Below are 18,888 nucleotides of genomic sequence, written 5' to 3'. Positions count from 1 at the left end.
TGAATAGAAGATTGAAAATAGAAAGGTTAAAAAAAGAAGAAAAGAAGAAGAAAAGTTAAGATGATTTTGATAAGAGAAGAAAAAGAAAATAAAAAAAGAACAATAAAATTTTGATTGGAATAAATCAGATGTCATATAACAAGAATATTCTTATCGAATAAGACTAAATAAAGTTATGAAGAAAGAAAGAAATTGAAAAAATGTTTGAAAAAGAGAAAGAAAATTTCTTGTTTTTTTTTTTTTCTGCTCAACATTTATTGAGAATGGAATAAACATTGAATGAATGAAAGCATTCTCATTTTTGTTATCAATATTTTCTTTCCTTTTATTCTTCCTCTTCCTCTTTTTCCTTCTCCTTCTCCTTCTCCTTTTCCTTTTCCTCTTTCTCCTTCTCCTTCTCCTTCTCCTTCTCCTTCTCCTTCTCCTTCTCCTTCTCCTTCTCCTTCTCCTTCTCCTTCTCCTTCTCCTTCTCCTTCTCCTTCTCCTTCTCCTTCTCCTTCTCCTTCTCCTTCTCCTTCTCCTTCTCCTTCTCCTTCTCCTTGTATCGATATAACTTCATCCAATTGTTCATCTTCTGTCTGCTCATTTCAAACACTTTCGATAAAATCTTCTTTTCTTCTTCTTCTTCTTCTTCTTCCTTCAAATTATTTGTCTTTATTTCTTTTCTTCTTTCTCTTCTTCTTCTTTTTGGATAGAATACTTCTTCTTCTTCTTCTTTCTTTTCCTTTTCTTCTTCTCTTCCTCTTCTTTTCAAATCACAAATATCCTTCAGAATGCTCAAACAATCAGAATTTCTCCTTTTTTCATTGAAATTCGATGAAATTGATGAAAATGAAGAAGAAAGAGAAAGAGTTGCAATTTCATTGAATTTTGATGATTTTTGAGGGAATATTGAAGATAATGATGAAATTAATGAAATTAATGAAGATGATGAAGAAGATGAAGAAGATGAAGAATGAGCAAGATAAGAAGAAATTCCACATAAATTGATATCAAAATCTTTCTCATTTGTTTTTCTCTTTTCCTTCTTCTCCTTCTTCTTCTTCACAAAATTCATCATATTCATCCTCATCTCCTTCTCTTTCTTTTTCTTCATTTCTTCCATTTTTATCATCAAATATATCAATTTCTTCATTATTATCATCTTCTTCTTCTCTTCTTCCTCTTCTTCCTCCTCTTTCTCTTCCCCTTTCTCCTCTACTTCTTCGTTATCTTTTTCATTTTCTTCTTCTTCTTCTTCCTCCTCCTCTTCTTCCCCTTCCTCTTCCTCTTCCTCTTCCTCTTCCTCTTCCTCTTCCTCTTCCTCTTCCTCCTCATGTTCTTCTTCTTCGATTCTCAATCTCTTTCTTCTCCATTTCAGTGAACGATCATCCAATTCTTCTTCTTCTCCTTCTCCTTCTTCATCCACGTCATCTTCTTCCTCTTCTTCTTCTTCTTCTTCTTCCTCCTCCTCCTCCTCCTCCTCATCTGTATCTTCATATTCATCCTCTTCTTCTTCTTCTTCTTCAAATTCATCATTTTCAATGTCATCATCTTCTTCCTCTTCTTCCTCTTCTATTGTTTCATAATCATCTTCTCCTTCTCCTTCTCCTTCTCCTTCTCCCTCTTTCTCATCCAATGAAATAAACATCTTCCAAAATGTTCTATTAAAATTTTGAATTTCAAATGGAATTATTCTTTTTTCTTTCTTCTTCTCTTCTTCCTTCTCTTCCTTCTCTTTTATTTCTTCTTCTTCCTTCTTCTCTTTTATTTCTTTTATTTCTTCATATTCTTTTATTTCTTCTTTATCTTCTTTTCTTTTTATTTCTTTCTCTTCCTCCTCTTCTTTCTTTTCTTCTTTCTTCTTCTCTTTCTTCTCCTTCATTCTCTCTCTTCTCTCTCTTCTTCTTCTTCTTCTTCTCATCAGCATTTCATTCATCCTTCTGAATATTCTGTTTATTTCTCTCAATTTCTTCTTTCTATTCATTTTATTCATTTTATTCATTTTATTCATTTTATTCTTATTCTTCTTATTTCTTCTTCTTCTTCTTCTTCTTCTTCCTTTCTTTTTATTTATTTCTTTTTTAATCTCTTTTATTTCTTTTATTTCTTTTATTTGATTCATATTCTTCATCATTTCTTCGATTTCTTTTATTTCTTCTATTTTCTTCTTCTTCTTCAAAATCGAGTGAAAAGAACGAAAGAGAAACGAATAGAAGAATTGTGGGTGGAAGAAAAGAGATTTGAAAAGGGGAATATACAATAAAGATGATGAAGAGGAAGATGATGAAGAGGAAGAAAGAGAAGAAGAAAGAGGAGAAGAAGAAGAAGATAAAGAAGAGGAAGATGATTGCATAGGAGATATTGATGATGATGATGATGATGATGATGATGACAATTGAGAAGGAGGAGAAAGAGAAGAAGTGGGAAAAGATGATGATGATGATGATAAAGAAGAAGATGAAGAAATAGAAGAGGAAGAGGAGGAAGAAGATGATGATGATGATGTGAATATATCTTTGTCTCTATCTGTTATTCTACTGCTATTATCATCATCATAATTGAAATATATATTATTCATATTATTATTGTTATTATTCTCTTCTTCTTCTTCTTCTTCTCTTTCATTATCTTCTTCATCATTATCTTCATTATAACTGTCTTTATTATTATTATTATTATTTTGAGTATGAATGTATTCATCAGAAGATGAACTGTTCATGTGAGAGAGGAAGTGAGTGAAGAAAGAATGAAGAAGGAAGGGAGACAGAGGAAGAGAATATGAAGAAGGGGGAGGAGAAGAAGAAAATGAAGATGGAAAAAAAGAGGAAGAAGAATTTAATGGAGAAGAGGAAGAAGATGAAGATGAAGATGAAGAAGATTTTGATGATGATAAATTTATAGAATTTGAATAAGATGAAGAAGAAAGAGAAGAGGAAGACGAAGAAGATGAAAGAGAAGAAGAAATAGTTGAAGAGGAAGAAGAGGGAGAATAAGAAGAAGATGATGATGAAGAAGATGATAAAGAAGAAGAATTGAAAGAAGGAGAATAAGAAGATAAATAAGATAATGTTATTGAAGAGCACAAAGAAGGAAGAAAAGAAGAAGAAGGAAACAAATCAGAAGAAGAAGAAAGAGAAGAAGATAAAAAAGAAGAAGAGGAAGAAGAAGAAGAGGAAGATGATGATGAAAAAGATGAAGAAGGAGAAGATGATGATAAAGGTAAAATCGAAGAAGATAATGAAGAAGAAGGAGGAGGAGAAAGAGAAGAGGAAGAAGAAGAAGAGGAAGATAATGATGATTGTATAGAAGATGTTATATTTTCATCAGAAGAATAAATATTTTGTGTTGATTCTGTCGAAAATGATGGGAAATATATTTCTCTTTCTCTTTCTTCTCTTTCTATTTCTTCATTAAATTCTTCTTCTCTTTCTTCTTCTTCTCTAATATTAAATAATAATCCATATTTCTCTAATAATTCATCATAAAACGAAGATGATGAAGAAGATGAAGAAGAAGAGGGAAAAGAATAATAATTGGAAGAAGAAGATGATGATGATGAAGAATTTGTTATATTTATTCTATTTCCTCTTCTTCTTTCTCTCTTTTCTTCTTCTTCTTCTTCTTCATAAAAACAATAATTAGGAGCAATTATAATATCTTCTTCTTCTTCTTCTTCATTCATTTTTTTATCTTCTCTTTCAATTTCTTCTTCTTCTCTTTCTCTTTCTCTTTCTCTTTCTCTTTCTCTTTCTCTTTCTCTTTCTCTTTCTCTTTCTCTTTCTTTCATTTCTTTCATTTCTTTCATTTCTTCCTCTATTTCTTCTTCTTCTTTTAATTCTTCTTCTTCTTCTATTTCCATTTTATTATCTTTCATTTCTCTATTATTATCCAAACAATATAATTCTTCATTTGAAGAAGAAGAATATGAAGAGGAAGAAGAAGAAAGAGAAGAATTTATCGAAGAATAAAAAGGAGGAGAAGGAAGAGAAGGAGGAGAAGGAGAATTTGAAGAATAACTAGATGAAGAAGAAGGAGGATAAAGAGGAGGAAGAGAAGAAGAAGAAGATAATGATTGTGAAGATGATAAAGATAATGTTGATGATGATGAAGAAGAATAAAACGGAGGAGAAGATGGAGAAGAAGAAGATGATAATGATGATGAATTATTTGAAGATGGAAAAGAAGAAGGAGAATTTGAGGAAGAAGTGGTTGGATTATATGGAGAGAGAGAGAAAGAAGAATTAGAAGAGAAAGAGGAAGAAGAATTTGAAGTTGTAATAGAAGGAGAAGAAGTTGAATAAGAAGAAGGATAAAACGGAGGAGAAGAAAAAGAAGAAATTGGAGTTGAAGATAATAAACTTGAAATAGAAGGAGGAGAAGAGAAAGAAGAAAAATTTGAGGAAGAGGATGATAATAAATTAAATGGAGAAGAAGTCGAATTAGAAGAAAATAATGTTGAAGATGAAGAGGAGGAAGAATAAAAAGGAGGAGAAGAGAAAGAAGCAATTGTTGTTGAAGATGATAAAGATGATACAGAAGATGATGATGATAGTGAAGTTAAAGAGGAGGAAGAAGAAAACAAAGGAGAAGAAGAAGAAGAGGAAGAAGTAGAAAAAGAAATTGGAGTTGAAGATGGTACAGAAGATGTTGATGAAGAAGAAGAAGAAAGAAGAGGTTGATGAAATTGATTCAATTCCTGTGACAAATGTTGATGATGATGATGATGATGATATTCACGATTATTCATATTGTTCATATAAATCCTTCTTTTTTTCCCTTTTTCTTCTTCCTCTTCCTCTTCTTCTTCTTCCCTTTCTTTTCTCCTCATTTTCCTTAAAATATCATCTTCTTCTTCCATTTTTTGTTCATTTTCTTCATTTTTTCTTCTCTTTTCCATCAAACATTTCATTCTATCTTTCAATTTATCATTTTTCTCTTCCATTTTTTTCATCATCATCTTTTTCATTTTTTTCATTTTTTCTTCATATTTTTCCTTTTTCATTATTTTTTCTTCCTCTTCTTCTTCCTCTTCCAAATGAAAAATATCATTTTTTCTTTCCATTTCCTCTTCCCTTTCAAATTCTTCATTTCGTTCACTTTCTGAATCATCCAAACAAAATCCCAAAAAAGACGAACAAAATGGCAAATCGTTTTTCTTCATTCCTTTTTCATTTCTTTCGCTTTCCTTCGCTTTTCCTTCATCTTTTCTTCCTTCTTCACATCTTTCCTCTTCTTCTTCGCTTTCCTCCTCATCCTCTTCTTCAAATGCAATCATTTCCTTTCCATTCATCTTTCCTTCCCGATCCTTCTTCTTCCTTCCAATATCCCTCTTTCCATTATCCTTCCATAATTCGTCTTTTCTTTGATCACTTTCGATCTTTTCGCTTTTTCCGTCTTTCCCTTCCCTCCCACCCAGCAGCCACCCATTCCCCTCCTCTTCCTCCTCTCCCTCTTCTTCCCCTTCTTCTCCCTCATTTCTTCTCCAATTTCTGTCTGCATTCCTTTCTGCTGAATGCTCCATTAAACAATTCTTCCTCTTTCCATCCCTCTTCCCCCACTTCAAATATGACTTCTTCCCATCCCCACCAACCATTTTCCTCTCCCCTCCAAATTTATTTCCTTCACCCCCAAACCAGTTGTCTTCACATTCCCCTTGCCTATCCCCCCACCACAGCCGGTTCTTTCCTATTTGAATATTCCTCCCTCCCTCCTTCTTTCCCCAGACACCCCGTGTCCCTCTCACCTGCACCGCTTCTGCCTTCTGCTGCGTCTGCCTCTGCTGCCGTGCCGTTCCGCTCGGCTGTCCCTGTCTTATGCCCCCTTTCACCCTCATCCACGAAAAGTGCTTGTCCACACCCATCGAGCCCATCACGATCCGCCGAGCCATCCTCCCTGGAACAATCATTCTGCGTGCTTGCCGCATAAATTGGCCGTGAGCCGCTTGCTTTGCGCGATCGCGATATATCGCCATCAGAAATTTCCATTATCGATCTTGAACTGTAATAAGTTGTTGGGGCAATAAAGATATATTTTGTGGACAATCAGCTGCGCCGTTGCCCTCCCAATGCCAATTTTTTGTTACATGCATCGCAATGCGCGTGGTAATAATTACTAATGCATTCGTATTTTTCAGGTTTTGAACGGTTTGCAAGCCTTTTTGTTAAGTTTTTTTTAATATCAATTTTATTTATTATATGTTGAAAATATTTCGATTATACATTTATTGCAGATACTAATAACATTTACTATTCGGATTATCGTAATATTATGAATCCCGAACCTTTATCGATGCGGTTCTTCCTCAGTTTTCTTTTTTTGTATTTATATTTTACTTGATCTCTGAAACGCAGCGTTTCCGCCTTTTGGCACGGCTTTGTGCGGCTTTACGTGGTGTTTCCTGACTTCCTTTTGGATGAGGCCGCCAAAAATGATCCACGTTGGCCAAATTGGAAATTTTGCTTTTTTCTTGATTTTCTAACGTTTATACCCTGCAAAAGTTGCTCTCATTGGCACTACTTTCAATTTTACTTTTTGCATACCGGTATGTGAGTTATTCTGTCGCTCCTGCAGCCTGTTTTTCCAATAATAAGAATTTTCAAAGACCGACAATAACGCAATTAAAGTGTGTAAACGATTTTTGCAAGTTGTTTGATAATGCTATGCATTTGCCGTGAAGCATTTATTTTGTGTAAATCTTTTGAAAATAGCCGGCAATTGAATAATTTCTGAAATGCAAAAAATTATTTTTGAAGTTATTCTGCGTTGTCTCGCGAATCACATTGACTTGAATTGCAGTTAAACCTTGATTTTTTGATCCAAAATATTCAGCGTCATTTGCGTTATCCAGATATTCCGAAAAAACCAAAAAATAATGCAAAGTAAGGGTTAACATCAAAGATGATGGTTGTGTTTTTGAACAATTTGATGTGGATATCGTGATTGCTCAATGGTATATTCGTGCGCAACTTGCGATGCTCTTTATGGATACGTGTGAGCTGAACATTGTTTGTTGTTCAGTCGCATTGGGCAGAGATTCTTTTGTTTGCAGAATTATAAATTGCTTATTTTTTTTTTTCCACATGTATGAAAGAGCAGCTCTGAATCTCGACGCTGCGCACCGGGTTTGAATTCTTTTGTGAGAATTATTATTTTTCATTTTCATTCTTTTTGATTCAAGTTGTGGTTTTATTCATCAAGTCGCAATTAGGCGTTTCTAAATTTGTAACTTAGAGATTGGATTTGCCTCAGAGCCTAAGTGTGTGTTTTTCCAAAGCACGTTCTGCGTTCTGAGGCAAGTGCATCTCTTTGCTGCTCCAAAGTTTTGCATTACAATGTTATCGATTTTTTAAAGTGAAATATCGGAATCTAACTGGATTGTGAATGGTTCGCGATGTGCTGCAAAAGCATCGTAATGTATATTATTTTCATTTGATGCGGGGTTTTTTGTGCACTTTTTGACAATTCTGCAATTTCGATGCAATATTTTTCAACAAAATATGCAATTGACGAGCATTTATTCGTGTGTGTTCCACACCATCTACAGTACAGCAAGACACCCGCTCTCTGATCTATTTTCGAACAATAATGAGGCAGTTGAATGGCATTGACTGGCGCCAAATAACATTTAGGTATTTTTTATGTGTATTTAATTCCAAGCCATTGAGCCGATGGCAAATGCAGAATACTATCCTGCGCTCAGCTTTCTTTCAGTCAGCAATTATTCATGGCGTTCGGGCATCTTCAATCTAATCTGTGCAAGGAAGCATAAACAATGATATTCTATTTTTTTAGCCTGATTTTTTTTTGTGAGTGATTTCATCTTTTGAAGAAAATGTTGCATTTACGGGAAGCAAGAATATATTTGAGACGAATTTCTAAAAGGGCGACGTATTGTCCAAAAGCCATATATTTTATGATGAAATGTTAGATGGGTTCAATGGAATTATTTGTGTTGATTTTCTTTTGGATTGATAATTTCACGTGTTTATTTTTATTTTTATTTTTATTTTTATTTTTATTTTTGTTTTTGTTTTTGTTTTCCTGGATTCTTTTTGACGATCTCATAAGTTTTGAGATTTTCATTTCGTCGAAAAATGCAACGAAAAAATGGGGAAATGGTGGTAATGCGATTGGAGAGGAGGAAATTTTTTGACAAATATTTCATTTATAAAAACATAAGAAAATCTGAGATGTTGAAATGTGTTTATGCAATGTCCAGGTAAATTTTGGTCTTCCCAATTCAGCCTGTCAAAAAAATAAAAGAAGAAGAAATGTTTATCTGTTCAAAAAAAAAAGAAAGAAAGAAAGAAAGAAATGTCAATAATCCCACTAAACTTATAAACAAAATATTCCTTCAACCACTCACTGTTATTTAACCAAAAAACGAGAGAAAGCAATTTCATAACTTGGAGCAAGAACTCCTAACAAAAGGACTTTTCTGAATTGCCAAGTGCCAGATGTTTCTGAATGGAAAGTTGAATTCTTTTCAACACATTATTCTCATCCATTGGAAGAAATAATTCAACTTCGGAAACAATAATTCAATTTTTGGAAAATTATTTTTTAATCAGAAATTTCAACTTTTCTAACATTCGGATTTCGGGAATTTTCAAGAAATCATTCAACTAGTTTCATATAATGACTCAAATGTGTTATTCTTTTGAGAAGTCACTTTTGTCTGATTTTCAGAGATAAAATAAAAATCGAATCTTTTCATTATTTTTCATTCCCAACGAATTAACTTTCACAAGAATGGAAATAAATGCTTGCCAATGTTTTCATGTCTTTGTCATTTCAATTTTGGTGAAATTTGATGAATGAAAATGAAAATTTGATCGATATATGTGACTTTCATTTTCACAAGAAAATGAAATTGAAAAAACTTTTCAAAAGAAAAAAAAATTGTCACTAATTTAAACAATTACTAAAAAGGGTAAATGAATATTTAAATCAAAAATTGGATATAAATGATTATTTTTGAAATCACGATTTTTTTTCTCCCCCTGAGCGTTGTTTCTTCAAAAGTTTTATTTCTCAGGAAAGTTATTTTTCAGTTGAATGTTCAATGAATAGCAATTGTTAAATAAGACAGTGTTTGAGATCCCATTCATGAAAAAATTATCTTTGATTGAAGTTTTCAACTTTAAATGTTCATTATCAAAATTCAAAGTGAATTTTCAAAACAGAAAATTTTTGAATGAAAAATATGGATTCAAAAATAATCACCAAAATAATTTCGGAAAATGAGAATCTTTGCTCAAATAAAAAAAATGTTGATATGATTTTCGGAATATCAGTCACTCACCGAAATAAATATTTCCACTTGTGCAGTGGCAAGGAGGCTTTCTTTCGACTTTGGATTATTATTATCAATTTCGAATGAAAGTTTTTCGATCTTGGATGATTTTCTTGAGTGTTTCCCACACACAAAATAAGATCAATTATATATTAGCTTGAACATTTCAACAAATTATTTTCAAAGATCATTCAAAAATAAAAAAGTTTTGTCAGATACGCATTTATTGAAGAATGTTTTGTCATCAAATATCACAGAAAAACACAACTCACTTCGAAATTATTTTTCAGAAGAATGTGTCATTTGTGAAAAATATTAAATTTTCGAATATATGGGTGATTATTTTTGATGTCATATTATATCTAATTAAATTTTCTGTTTGAATAATTCTCCTTTATATAAACAAAAGAACACTTAAAAGAGAAAAGGCTAGAAAAACATAATCATGATTTTGATTTCTGCTTTAACATTTGTTTTTTAAACAGTTGTTATAAAATTCTCAAATAGAATACAAAATCTCTTCCAACCGACAAATGAAAATGAAAAATTGACACCCCGAAAAAGTTATGATTTCGAAAAGATATTATCTTTTCGAACAGAAACAAATATCAAATGTTTTCTTTGACAGAACACATCATGGTTATTTAAATATGTGACATGTTGTTTTGTATTTGTTTATGTTTTATCACGATTATTTAAAAAAATCAACTAAAATTTTTCTCGAATCAAAAATTCACTCCAAACCCCACTCTCACAAACAAATATCTTGAATATGATATTTTTTTAAATTTATTATTTCAAAAAATTTTTCATAAAATTAATGAAAAAATAGAATCAAACATATCATTTCATAAAATAATTCTTTTTATTTTTATTTTTTTTTAAATAAAATAAAGAAACATAACCAGCAAACAAATTTCAAAAGAGATTAAAAACAATATTTGATTGTTGATCCCTGAAGAAGAATAGTGATTTCAAGATTTCATATCTTTGATCTCCGCACCAACCATCGACAGCTGCGACAGCGCCACCACAAACACTGACGAAGATATCACATAGTCTCCTGAAGAAACACTCGTGGTGATCACAACATCCCCCAATGAGAGTGACCCACCCCCATCAGACACCACAGCCACACTCGGTGAAAAGGATTTGCACTTGAGTTGCAATCAACCTTCATGTGCAATAAACCAAGGTGACCTGTTGACACACTGAATAGCGCTCCTACCGATGAAAGTGCTCCTGTTCCAATCGAACTCTCCGTCCTCCCTTTCCCAATAACTGAAATCTTCTTTTCTCCAATTGCAATGGTTGCTGTTTCACTTGTGTGATCCCCTCCCATCAGCGTAACAGACAGGCTCACCTGGATCACGCTCTTTTCAACAGCGACACCAATGGTTCTGCATGCAGTTGATTCATCCAGTCCACATAATTCTTCTGCGTTTCCTCCACTCACTGCCACAAATCGATTGAGAATCCCTCTCTTCAGCCAATCCTTTTTGATATTTCGTCATATGTCCATTTTTGTTCATTTGCATAATTGTATGCAAAGCAGATCCTCTTCTCATCTGTGTTTGTGGTGTAACATTCATAAAATGGATTTCCTGATTCCAAATACAGATTGTAATAATCAACATATTCAACGTCATGCCCACGTGGATTGGCTGCATCCCTGCAGCTGCATTCATGGAAGAACAAAAAATAACAATAAATCACATCATTTTGCGATGCTTGTCTGTATGGATATAACTCCAATCCTCCTCCCTCTTGCCGTGCTGTACATGAAATAAATTGAATGCTCCTCATTTTGAATTGCGTGATTGGAATGTTTGCACAACGCATTCCTCCTCCAAGTGTATTTGTAACTGAGCATGAAGTGAAACTGCAGTCAAACATGCATGCACCTTCCCCTTCTCCTTTTTCTGCTTCAATACATCCTGTTCCTGCAAGTTGGAAATTTTCGAGAAAAAGTCCTCCTCCTGAACCATATGCCTTGCAATTCTGAAATTCACATCCGCTGATTCGAGCACAGGTGGAAATCCCATTCACATACATTCCTCCTCCATATTGATTTTGTGCTGTACAGGCATTGAACACATTATTTTCGATATGCACAGAATTAATTGATAGGCACATAATTCCTCCCCCACGACTGAATGCAAAGCAATTATTAAACAGACAATGTGAAACAGAGAGCTCTCCATTTCCCTTGTTGTACATCCAAATTGCACCACCACTCGATATCCCATCTGTGGTGGAATCAGCTTCTCCTGTTGTCCTCGAACCACTCCATTCGCACCAAGTGAATGAATTAGCTCCATTTTCTGTTTCGTTTTGTCTCCCTGGAGTCAACTTTCCATCTGCAGTTCCAGTGCATTCAACATTTCTTGTCCTGCAACACCCAATGAATGATGTGTTTGAAGCTGTCAATGAGGCCAAGGGGTTATTGAGTGAAGGGACAATTCCGCCATCATATACATCACAGACCGATGAAAATGAGCAGCTGCTCATAAAACTAGACGTTTGATAAAAGGAAGTTGTTAAAACCGAACATGCCACATTTGCTGTTGAAATGCTGAAAAATGATAATTTGAAGAGGGATTGTAGGGGTATGGAAGGTGATGAGAAAAATTGGCAAAAAGAGGAAAAGTGAGATTCTCTCACTGAAATTCTTCCTTTCCCTTCACTTATTTACCACATGCCTCTTGGCGCCACGAAGCAAAATATCAAAATTAGCTCAAATCCCTTTTCTTGCCTCTTCCTCTGCTTCTCAAAGGGATATCCATAAGAAGAAAATCATCTTTCCCTTTAACTCCTCTAAATCGAAACGAAATTCCAACGTTCTTCATCATTCATCTTTCGACAAATCCTCTTTTTATCTTCGCTTCCCATTTCCTTTCTTCTCTCCACATTCCATTCGCATTTATCGCTTTTGAATAACCACACAAATGCTCCTATAATCATTAAATAACTGGGGAAAAAATATAAATTTGTAATTAAATACGAAAGATAATTTTTAAAACAAAACAAAGCAAAATAAAATAAAATATAACAAATAATAAGAAAATTTTTCAAATGAATTTTTTTCACACACTTTTTCTAATTCGTCCTTTCTTCTTCATTTCCTTTTTTTTCCCCCAAAATATAGTTCCTTTCTGTCAGCAAAATTCATTTGTCCCGCCTCCGTTTCTTTTCTTCTTCTCATAAAAATTATAGCCAAAGCCCAATCCTCGGTTCTGCTTCAAGTGGAATAACTCCAACAGCTCAAATCGTAAAATTAGGCAATGACGATGATGAATAAAAGGAAGATAAGGAAGACGAAGAAGAGGAAGAAGAAGATGGCGATGATAAAGAAGAGGAGGAGGAAGAAAATGAAAAAGAGGAGGATGAAGGTATATATTTTTTGAAAAAATATTGATAAAAAGTTGGTGATGATAAATGCGCTTTTGGAACAACCCACACAATTATCATAGCCACCAAAGACTCAGCCTCTATCTTTCTGCTCCGAGTTCTTCGTTATCTCAGATATCTGCTCGGAAAAAATAACAAGAGAAGGGATGTTGAAAATTAGATTTTTGTAGATTAAAAGTGACATGAAATGAACCGAAGCTGTTGAATCACTTTTTCTCGAGGATAAATAATAAATAGGGAGAAGAAAGAATGAGCAAATGAAGATGAGAAGGAAGAAGAAGATGATGAAAGGGCTCCTGTTCCAATCGAACTTGCTTCCCTTCCCTTCCCAACAACAATAATCTTCTTTGATCCAATCTCAACTGTTGTTGCCTCATTTTGATGATTCCCTTCCATCAGCGTGATTGTCAAACTAATCTGCACCTCACACATCTCAAACGCTTTCTTCACTGTTTTGCATGGATTTGATTCATTTACCCCGCAAAGTGGAGATGTATCATTCCCACTCACAGAAACATAAATTGTCTTGTCCTTCAGCCAATCCTTCTTTTCCGTGTGCTGATATGTCCAAGCACTTGCACTTGCATAATTGTATGCATAGCACACTCTCTGGTCATTTGTGTTTGTGGTGTAGCATTCATAAAATGGGTTTGAGTGCAAATGTGAACTGTAATAGTCCACGTAATACACATCGTGTCCATATGGTGTTGAAGTTGTTCTGCATTTGCATTCATGGAAGAAAAGAAAATAACAATAAATCACATCATTCTGCGATGTTTGTCTGTATGGTTCCATATGCAGCCCTCCTCCCCTTGTCATTGCAGAACATGAAATGAACTGAATGCTCCTCATTTTGAATTGTGTCGCAGGAACAGTTTTACAAAACATTCCCCCACCTCCATTGTTTGTTATTGAGCATGAAGTGAAACTGCAGTCAAACACACACGCACTCTCCCCTCCTCCTTTTTCAGCTCCAACGCATCCTTGCTCCGAAACCTGAAAATTATCAAGATCAAGACCTCCTCCCCAGCCATAAGCAGAACATTTTCGAAATTCACATCCGCTGATCCGAACACATGATGAAATTAATACAACATACAATCCCCTCCGGCATTGTTTTGAGCATTGCAAGCGTTGAATAAATTGTTTGTTATATCAACTGACTTGGTTGAACGGCACATGATTCCGCCTCCGCCATAATATGCATAGCAGTCGTTGAATGCACAATGAGAAACTGTCAGTTCTCCTGAATTGAGGTTAAACATTCGAATTGCTCCACCGTTAGAAGCTTCATCTGCGTAATCATCTTTGCTTCCGTTTGCCTTCGATCCGTTCCACTCACACCAAGTGAATGAATTTGCTATATTCTCTGTAATGCTCTGTCTCCCTGGAGTCAACTTTCTGTCCGATGTTCCTTCACATACAACGTTTCTTGTCCGACAACACCCGATGAATGAAGTGTTTGAAGCTGTCAATGAAGCCAAGGGGTTGTTGAGGGAATGAACAATTCCTCCATCATATGCATCATTAACAGATGAGAATGAGCAGCTACTCATAAAACATGAGGTTTGGGTTGACGTAGTTGTTGAAGGCGAGCACGCATCATTTGCTGTTGAAATATTGAAAAATGTCAGGTGAGAGAGGGATACAAGGGGAATTGAAGGGGATGAGAGGAATGGGGCTGATGAGACACAAAAAGAAGAGAAGTGTGATTCACTCACCGAAATACTCCCTTCAATGCCTTCTCCATCTCCTTCTCTTCCTCTTCCTCTATCTCTTCCTCTTTCTCCTTCTTCTCCTCCTTTTTCTTCACCTCCACCCTTCTCCCTTCCATATCCCTTCCCTCCAAACAGCCTTCCAGAGTAAATCTCCCCCTCTTCTCCACCCTTTCAATGTGATGTTTGTCAACGCCCCAATGCTCCCACTCACATCAAATGCCCCTCCCTCAACATCCTTCTCCATTCCCACAACAAACTTTTCATCCCCTTCCATTTTTCTCACTCTTCTTCAAATGCTCCTCAAAACATTCGATCTTCAAATTCCTTTTTCCTCTTATTTCCCTCCTTTCATTCCTTTTCAATCTGTTTTCTTATTAATGCCTTCTTCTTCTCAACTATTTCTCAAATTTCTCCTTCTGCCATTTCTTCAATTTCTCTTCTCTCTATCTTTTATCGCTTCCCCTCCCCCTTTTCAAAATACCTTTTCCATTTCGCAAATCCCTTCTTTTCCATCCATTTCATATGTTTCCCTTTGCTCACTCATCCATGCCCATTCCATTTCCTGCCTTCTGCCATCTTCCCGGGATTGCCTCAAAATCCATCTTTTCTCATATCTTGCGCTTTTATCAGATGAAGATATTCTTCCAAAAAGATCCTAATTTCAAATAAAAATATATATTAGAAAATTTTGATAAAATGTTATTTCTTTTATTAAAAATAAAAAAATATGAATTCAAACCTTGTATAATCTCCATTCTTCATTGTTTCTGTTCTTCTTCTTTCTTCTTCTCAAAATATCGTCCTTTCTGCAAAAGCACTCATTTCCCCTCATCTCATTCTTCCATCATTCAATCAACAGCTTTGTATCTCTTCTGCTCCTCCAAAAATAAACATCCCATTTCCATTCTCCTGTTCTGCTTCCATTCGAATTGCTCCTTCAACTTGTGCTTTCATAAAATAGGCGAGGACGACTCAGAAGATGAAGAAGTGGAAGATGATGATAATTGTTAAGAAGAACAAATAGAATGAAAAAATGAAATTGACAAATTAAGAGGAGTAAATGATGGCGAAGAAGGCGAATATGGAGATAAAGGCGAAGAAGACGAAGAATACGAATTCGCTTCTGTTCCATTCGAACTTTTCTCAATGCCTGCCCCAACAACAATAATCTTTTTTGTTCCAATTTCAATTGTTGCTGTCTCACTTATGTGATTCCCGCCCATCAGTGTGACTGACAGACTCACCTGGATCTTGCTCTTATCAACTGCAACACCAATGGTTCTGCATGCACTTGACTCATCCAATCCACACAACTCTTCTTCGCCTCCACCACTCACTGCCACAAACCGGTTGAGAATCCCTCTCTTCAGCCAATTCCACTTTTCTGTGTGCTGATGAGACCAGGCACCTGCATTCGAGTAGTTGTATGCATAGCACATTCTCTGTTCATTCGTGTTTGTGGTGTAACATTCATAGAACGGATTTCCTGAATTCAAATAGACATTGAAAGAATCAACGTATTCAACATCATGTCCATACGGAGTAGAGGTTGTTCTGCATTTGCATTCATGAAAGAACAAAAAATAACAATAAATTTTATCATCTGGTGCTGTTGCTTGATTTGGATAAAAATACAATCCTCCACCTGCTGACGTTGCTGAACATGAAATGAACTGAATGCTCCTCATTTTGAATGCTGTAGGAATATTGTAGCAATACATACCTCCACCCCAACTGTTCGTAAGTGAACATGAAGTGAAACTGCAGTCAAACACACACGCACTCTCCCCTTCTCCATTTTCTTCTCCAATGCATCCTTCTGAAACCTGGAAATTCTCAAGAAAAAGTCCTCCTCCTCGTTCTTTTGCTTTGCAATTTTGAAAGTCACATTTGCTGATCCGAACACATGTTGAAATAATATAAACACATATCCCTCCCCCAACATTCACTTGAGCTGAACATGAATTGAAATAGTTGCTTTCAATTTCAACCGATTTTATGTTTGCACACATGATTCCCCCTCCATCAAAGAAAGCATTGCAGTTGTTGAAAGAGCAGTGCTTAATTGAAACAGTGGCATTTGATTGACCATACATGCAGATGGCCCCTCCATTTGAAGCAACATCGGTGTAATCATTGTTTGTTCCTGTTGTCCTCGATCCGTTCCACTCGCACCAAGTGAATGAGTTTGCTCCATTGAATGTTTCATTCTGTCTCCCTGGAGTCAATTTTCTATCTGCATTTCCTTCACATACAACATTCCTTGTTCGACAACACCCAATAAATGAAGTGTTTGAGGCAGTTAGAGAAGCCAAGGGGTTGTTCAAAGAATGAACAATCCCGCCATCATATGCATCACAGACTGATGAGAATGAACAGCTGTTCATAAGATATGAGGTTTGGGTTGACATAGTTGCTGGGGATGGATAATCTGTGGATTCCGTTGACATGTTGAAAAATGTCAAATGAAAGAGGGATATAAGGGGCATGAAAGGCGATGAGAAAAAATTGGCAAAAAGATGAGAATTGTTATTCGCTTACTGAAATTCTTTCTTCAACGCAACCTTCTCTTCTCAACGCCTTTAGCACAACGTTGCAAAATATCTCAATATGATTGTATCATTTTTTCTGCTTCTTCTTCCCCTTCTGATCATCATGGCTTCCCCTCATCTCTTTTTTGCCTTTTGTTTCAATTTTCTTCCTTCTTTCCATATTCCATTCGCATTCTTCGCTTTTGAATATTCATGCAAAAGTCCCTATTATCATTAAAAAAAATAAAGAAAAAATATAAAAAAATACATAAAATTGATATTAAAAATATCACAAATCAGTACCATTTTCTTTTTTCAATCTTCTTCCTTTTCTTCTTCTTCCTTTTTTCTTTTCTTCTTCTCTAATTTTTTTCAAATTTCTTCTTCAGCCATTTCTTCTATTTTCCGATTATCCTTTTCTGTTGCTTTCTCTCCTTCTTTTTCAAAATTCAACATAAATCTTCAAATCCCTCCTCTTCCATTCATTTCATTTAATACCTCTGGCTCATTCTTCGATATTCTAAAAAAATTGTCATTGCCTGCTTTCTGAAAAGCATCAAATATGCTCTTTTTCCCATGTTCATTCGTTGCCTGAAAATGTCCTTCCGTAAATCTTAATCCCTCAAAATAAATAAATAAATATTTGAAAAAATTGGAGGAAAAAAAAATAATACAAAACAAACTCTGAAATATATTTATTGCCAATCTTCACACACTTTCTTCTTCTTCGAGCGCCTCTCAAAATATTGTCCTTTTCTGCCAACAACACCCAGCTGATCTGTCTCCGCTGCCAATCTCAACATCAATGAAAGTGATTCTGTTCTGCTTCCAACAACTTGCTTTATTTCCAATCCTCGGCACTGATTCCGCTCGAATAACACACAAATAATAAAAATCCTTCAATATAATTTTTAATGAAGAAGAAGAAGATAATGACAGCAATGATGGCAATGACAGAGATGAAGATGATGAAGATGGTGAATGCGATGTTATTGTCAAGTTTGAATACTATGTGTCTTCTGTCAGAAGATATCTTCAGCATCGCAACCTCGTTCTCTGCTCTTGTGAATAACGTTTCAATGATAGAAGGCTGAAGACAAAGGTTAAATGACTCAAATCCATTTTACCTATCATTTGCCTCCAGCTGCTTGTATTACGCCAAATTGTCTGTTTTCCTCTTATTTTCGCCTCTCAAGCCAAGTAATCTAATCCAGTTCCATCGCTCCCCCCGGTCCATAAAATCAATGTCTTGCCCTTCTCATCCCAAGAAACGCGCCTTGTCCTGCTCTAGCTGCCTCCAAAGTCCTTTTACACTCATCTGCTCAATCTCCCCAATAAAATTTTTCTGAAAATGTCCTCTTCCTCTTTTTAAAAAAAAGGCAGCCTTTTCATAGAGATTGGCTATTCTTCCTTTTTTGTCTTGGACATCTTCCAATCCCGTCGATTTCTGCTCCATCAATATTCATTTTTCATCGAATTTCTATCCATCGCGCATGTTGAGTCCATTATAAGTCACATAAACATTTATGATAAAATACATTCAGGCTCTAATAATATATTTGTAAGATAACATTTGTCTCGCTTCCTCGTTGTTCTCCTCTGCATGGAATAAATCGTCCATTTTAAATAAATTGACTGAATCACGACTTTGGAGAGGATACGGACGATAACATCTTCACAATCAACAGAACAATATAAAATACATACATCGAAAATTCTTCATTTCCATCGAAAATATTGTTGCTCCACAGCATTCCAACAATCAAAATAAACAATTTCATCTTCCATCAAGCAGATATTCTTTTGTAATACCCAACCTTTTCACTGGAAATATTTCACTTAGTCAACCTGCCTTTGTTTTAGCTTCGGAATCTGTCCCCGTTGGCAGTTTCTGAGCATTTGGCAAAACTTGATCATTTTCCATAACGAATTAGAGCCACAAAAGAAAAGA

At 35.1% G+C, this 18,888-nt stretch overlaps 2 protein-coding genes across 2 annotated transcripts; both read right to left on the bottom strand.

Annotated features, from left to right (window-relative positions):
- Positions 1 to 312: 312 nt before the first annotated feature.
- Positions 313 to 5,953, bottom strand: MONOS_12877 (uncharacterized protein; the record flags this gene model as incomplete). The annotated part of the gene is made up of 1 exon (XM_067865533.1): positions 313 to 5,953. The coding sequence occupies one exon, from the start codon at positions 5,951 to 5,953 to the stop codon at positions 326 to 328; it is 5,628 nt and encodes a 1,875-aa protein (XP_067718818.1). The 3' UTR covers positions 313 to 325.
- A 9,460-nt stretch (positions 5,954 to 15,413) lies between these two features.
- MONOS_12879c2 (uncharacterized protein) lies at positions 15,414 to 16,856 on the bottom strand (the record flags this gene model as incomplete). Its single annotated transcript, XM_067865536.1, has 1 exon — positions 15,414 to 16,856. The coding sequence occupies one exon, from the start codon at positions 16,854 to 16,856 to the stop codon at positions 15,414 to 15,416; it is 1,443 nt and encodes a 480-aa protein (XP_067718817.1).
- Positions 16,857 to 18,888: the final 2,032 nt, after the last annotated feature.

This window comes from Monocercomonoides exilis, assembly GCF_001643675.1.
Source record: "Monocercomonoides exilis strain PA203 chromosome Unknown scaffold71-172346, whole genome shotgun sequence".
In the NCBI taxonomy this organism is placed as follows: Eukaryota; Preaxostyla; order Oxymonadida; family Polymastigidae; genus Monocercomonoides; species Monocercomonoides exilis.
Note: the sequence above shows the minus strand (reverse complement) of the source record. Positions and strands in the feature narration are given on the sequence as shown.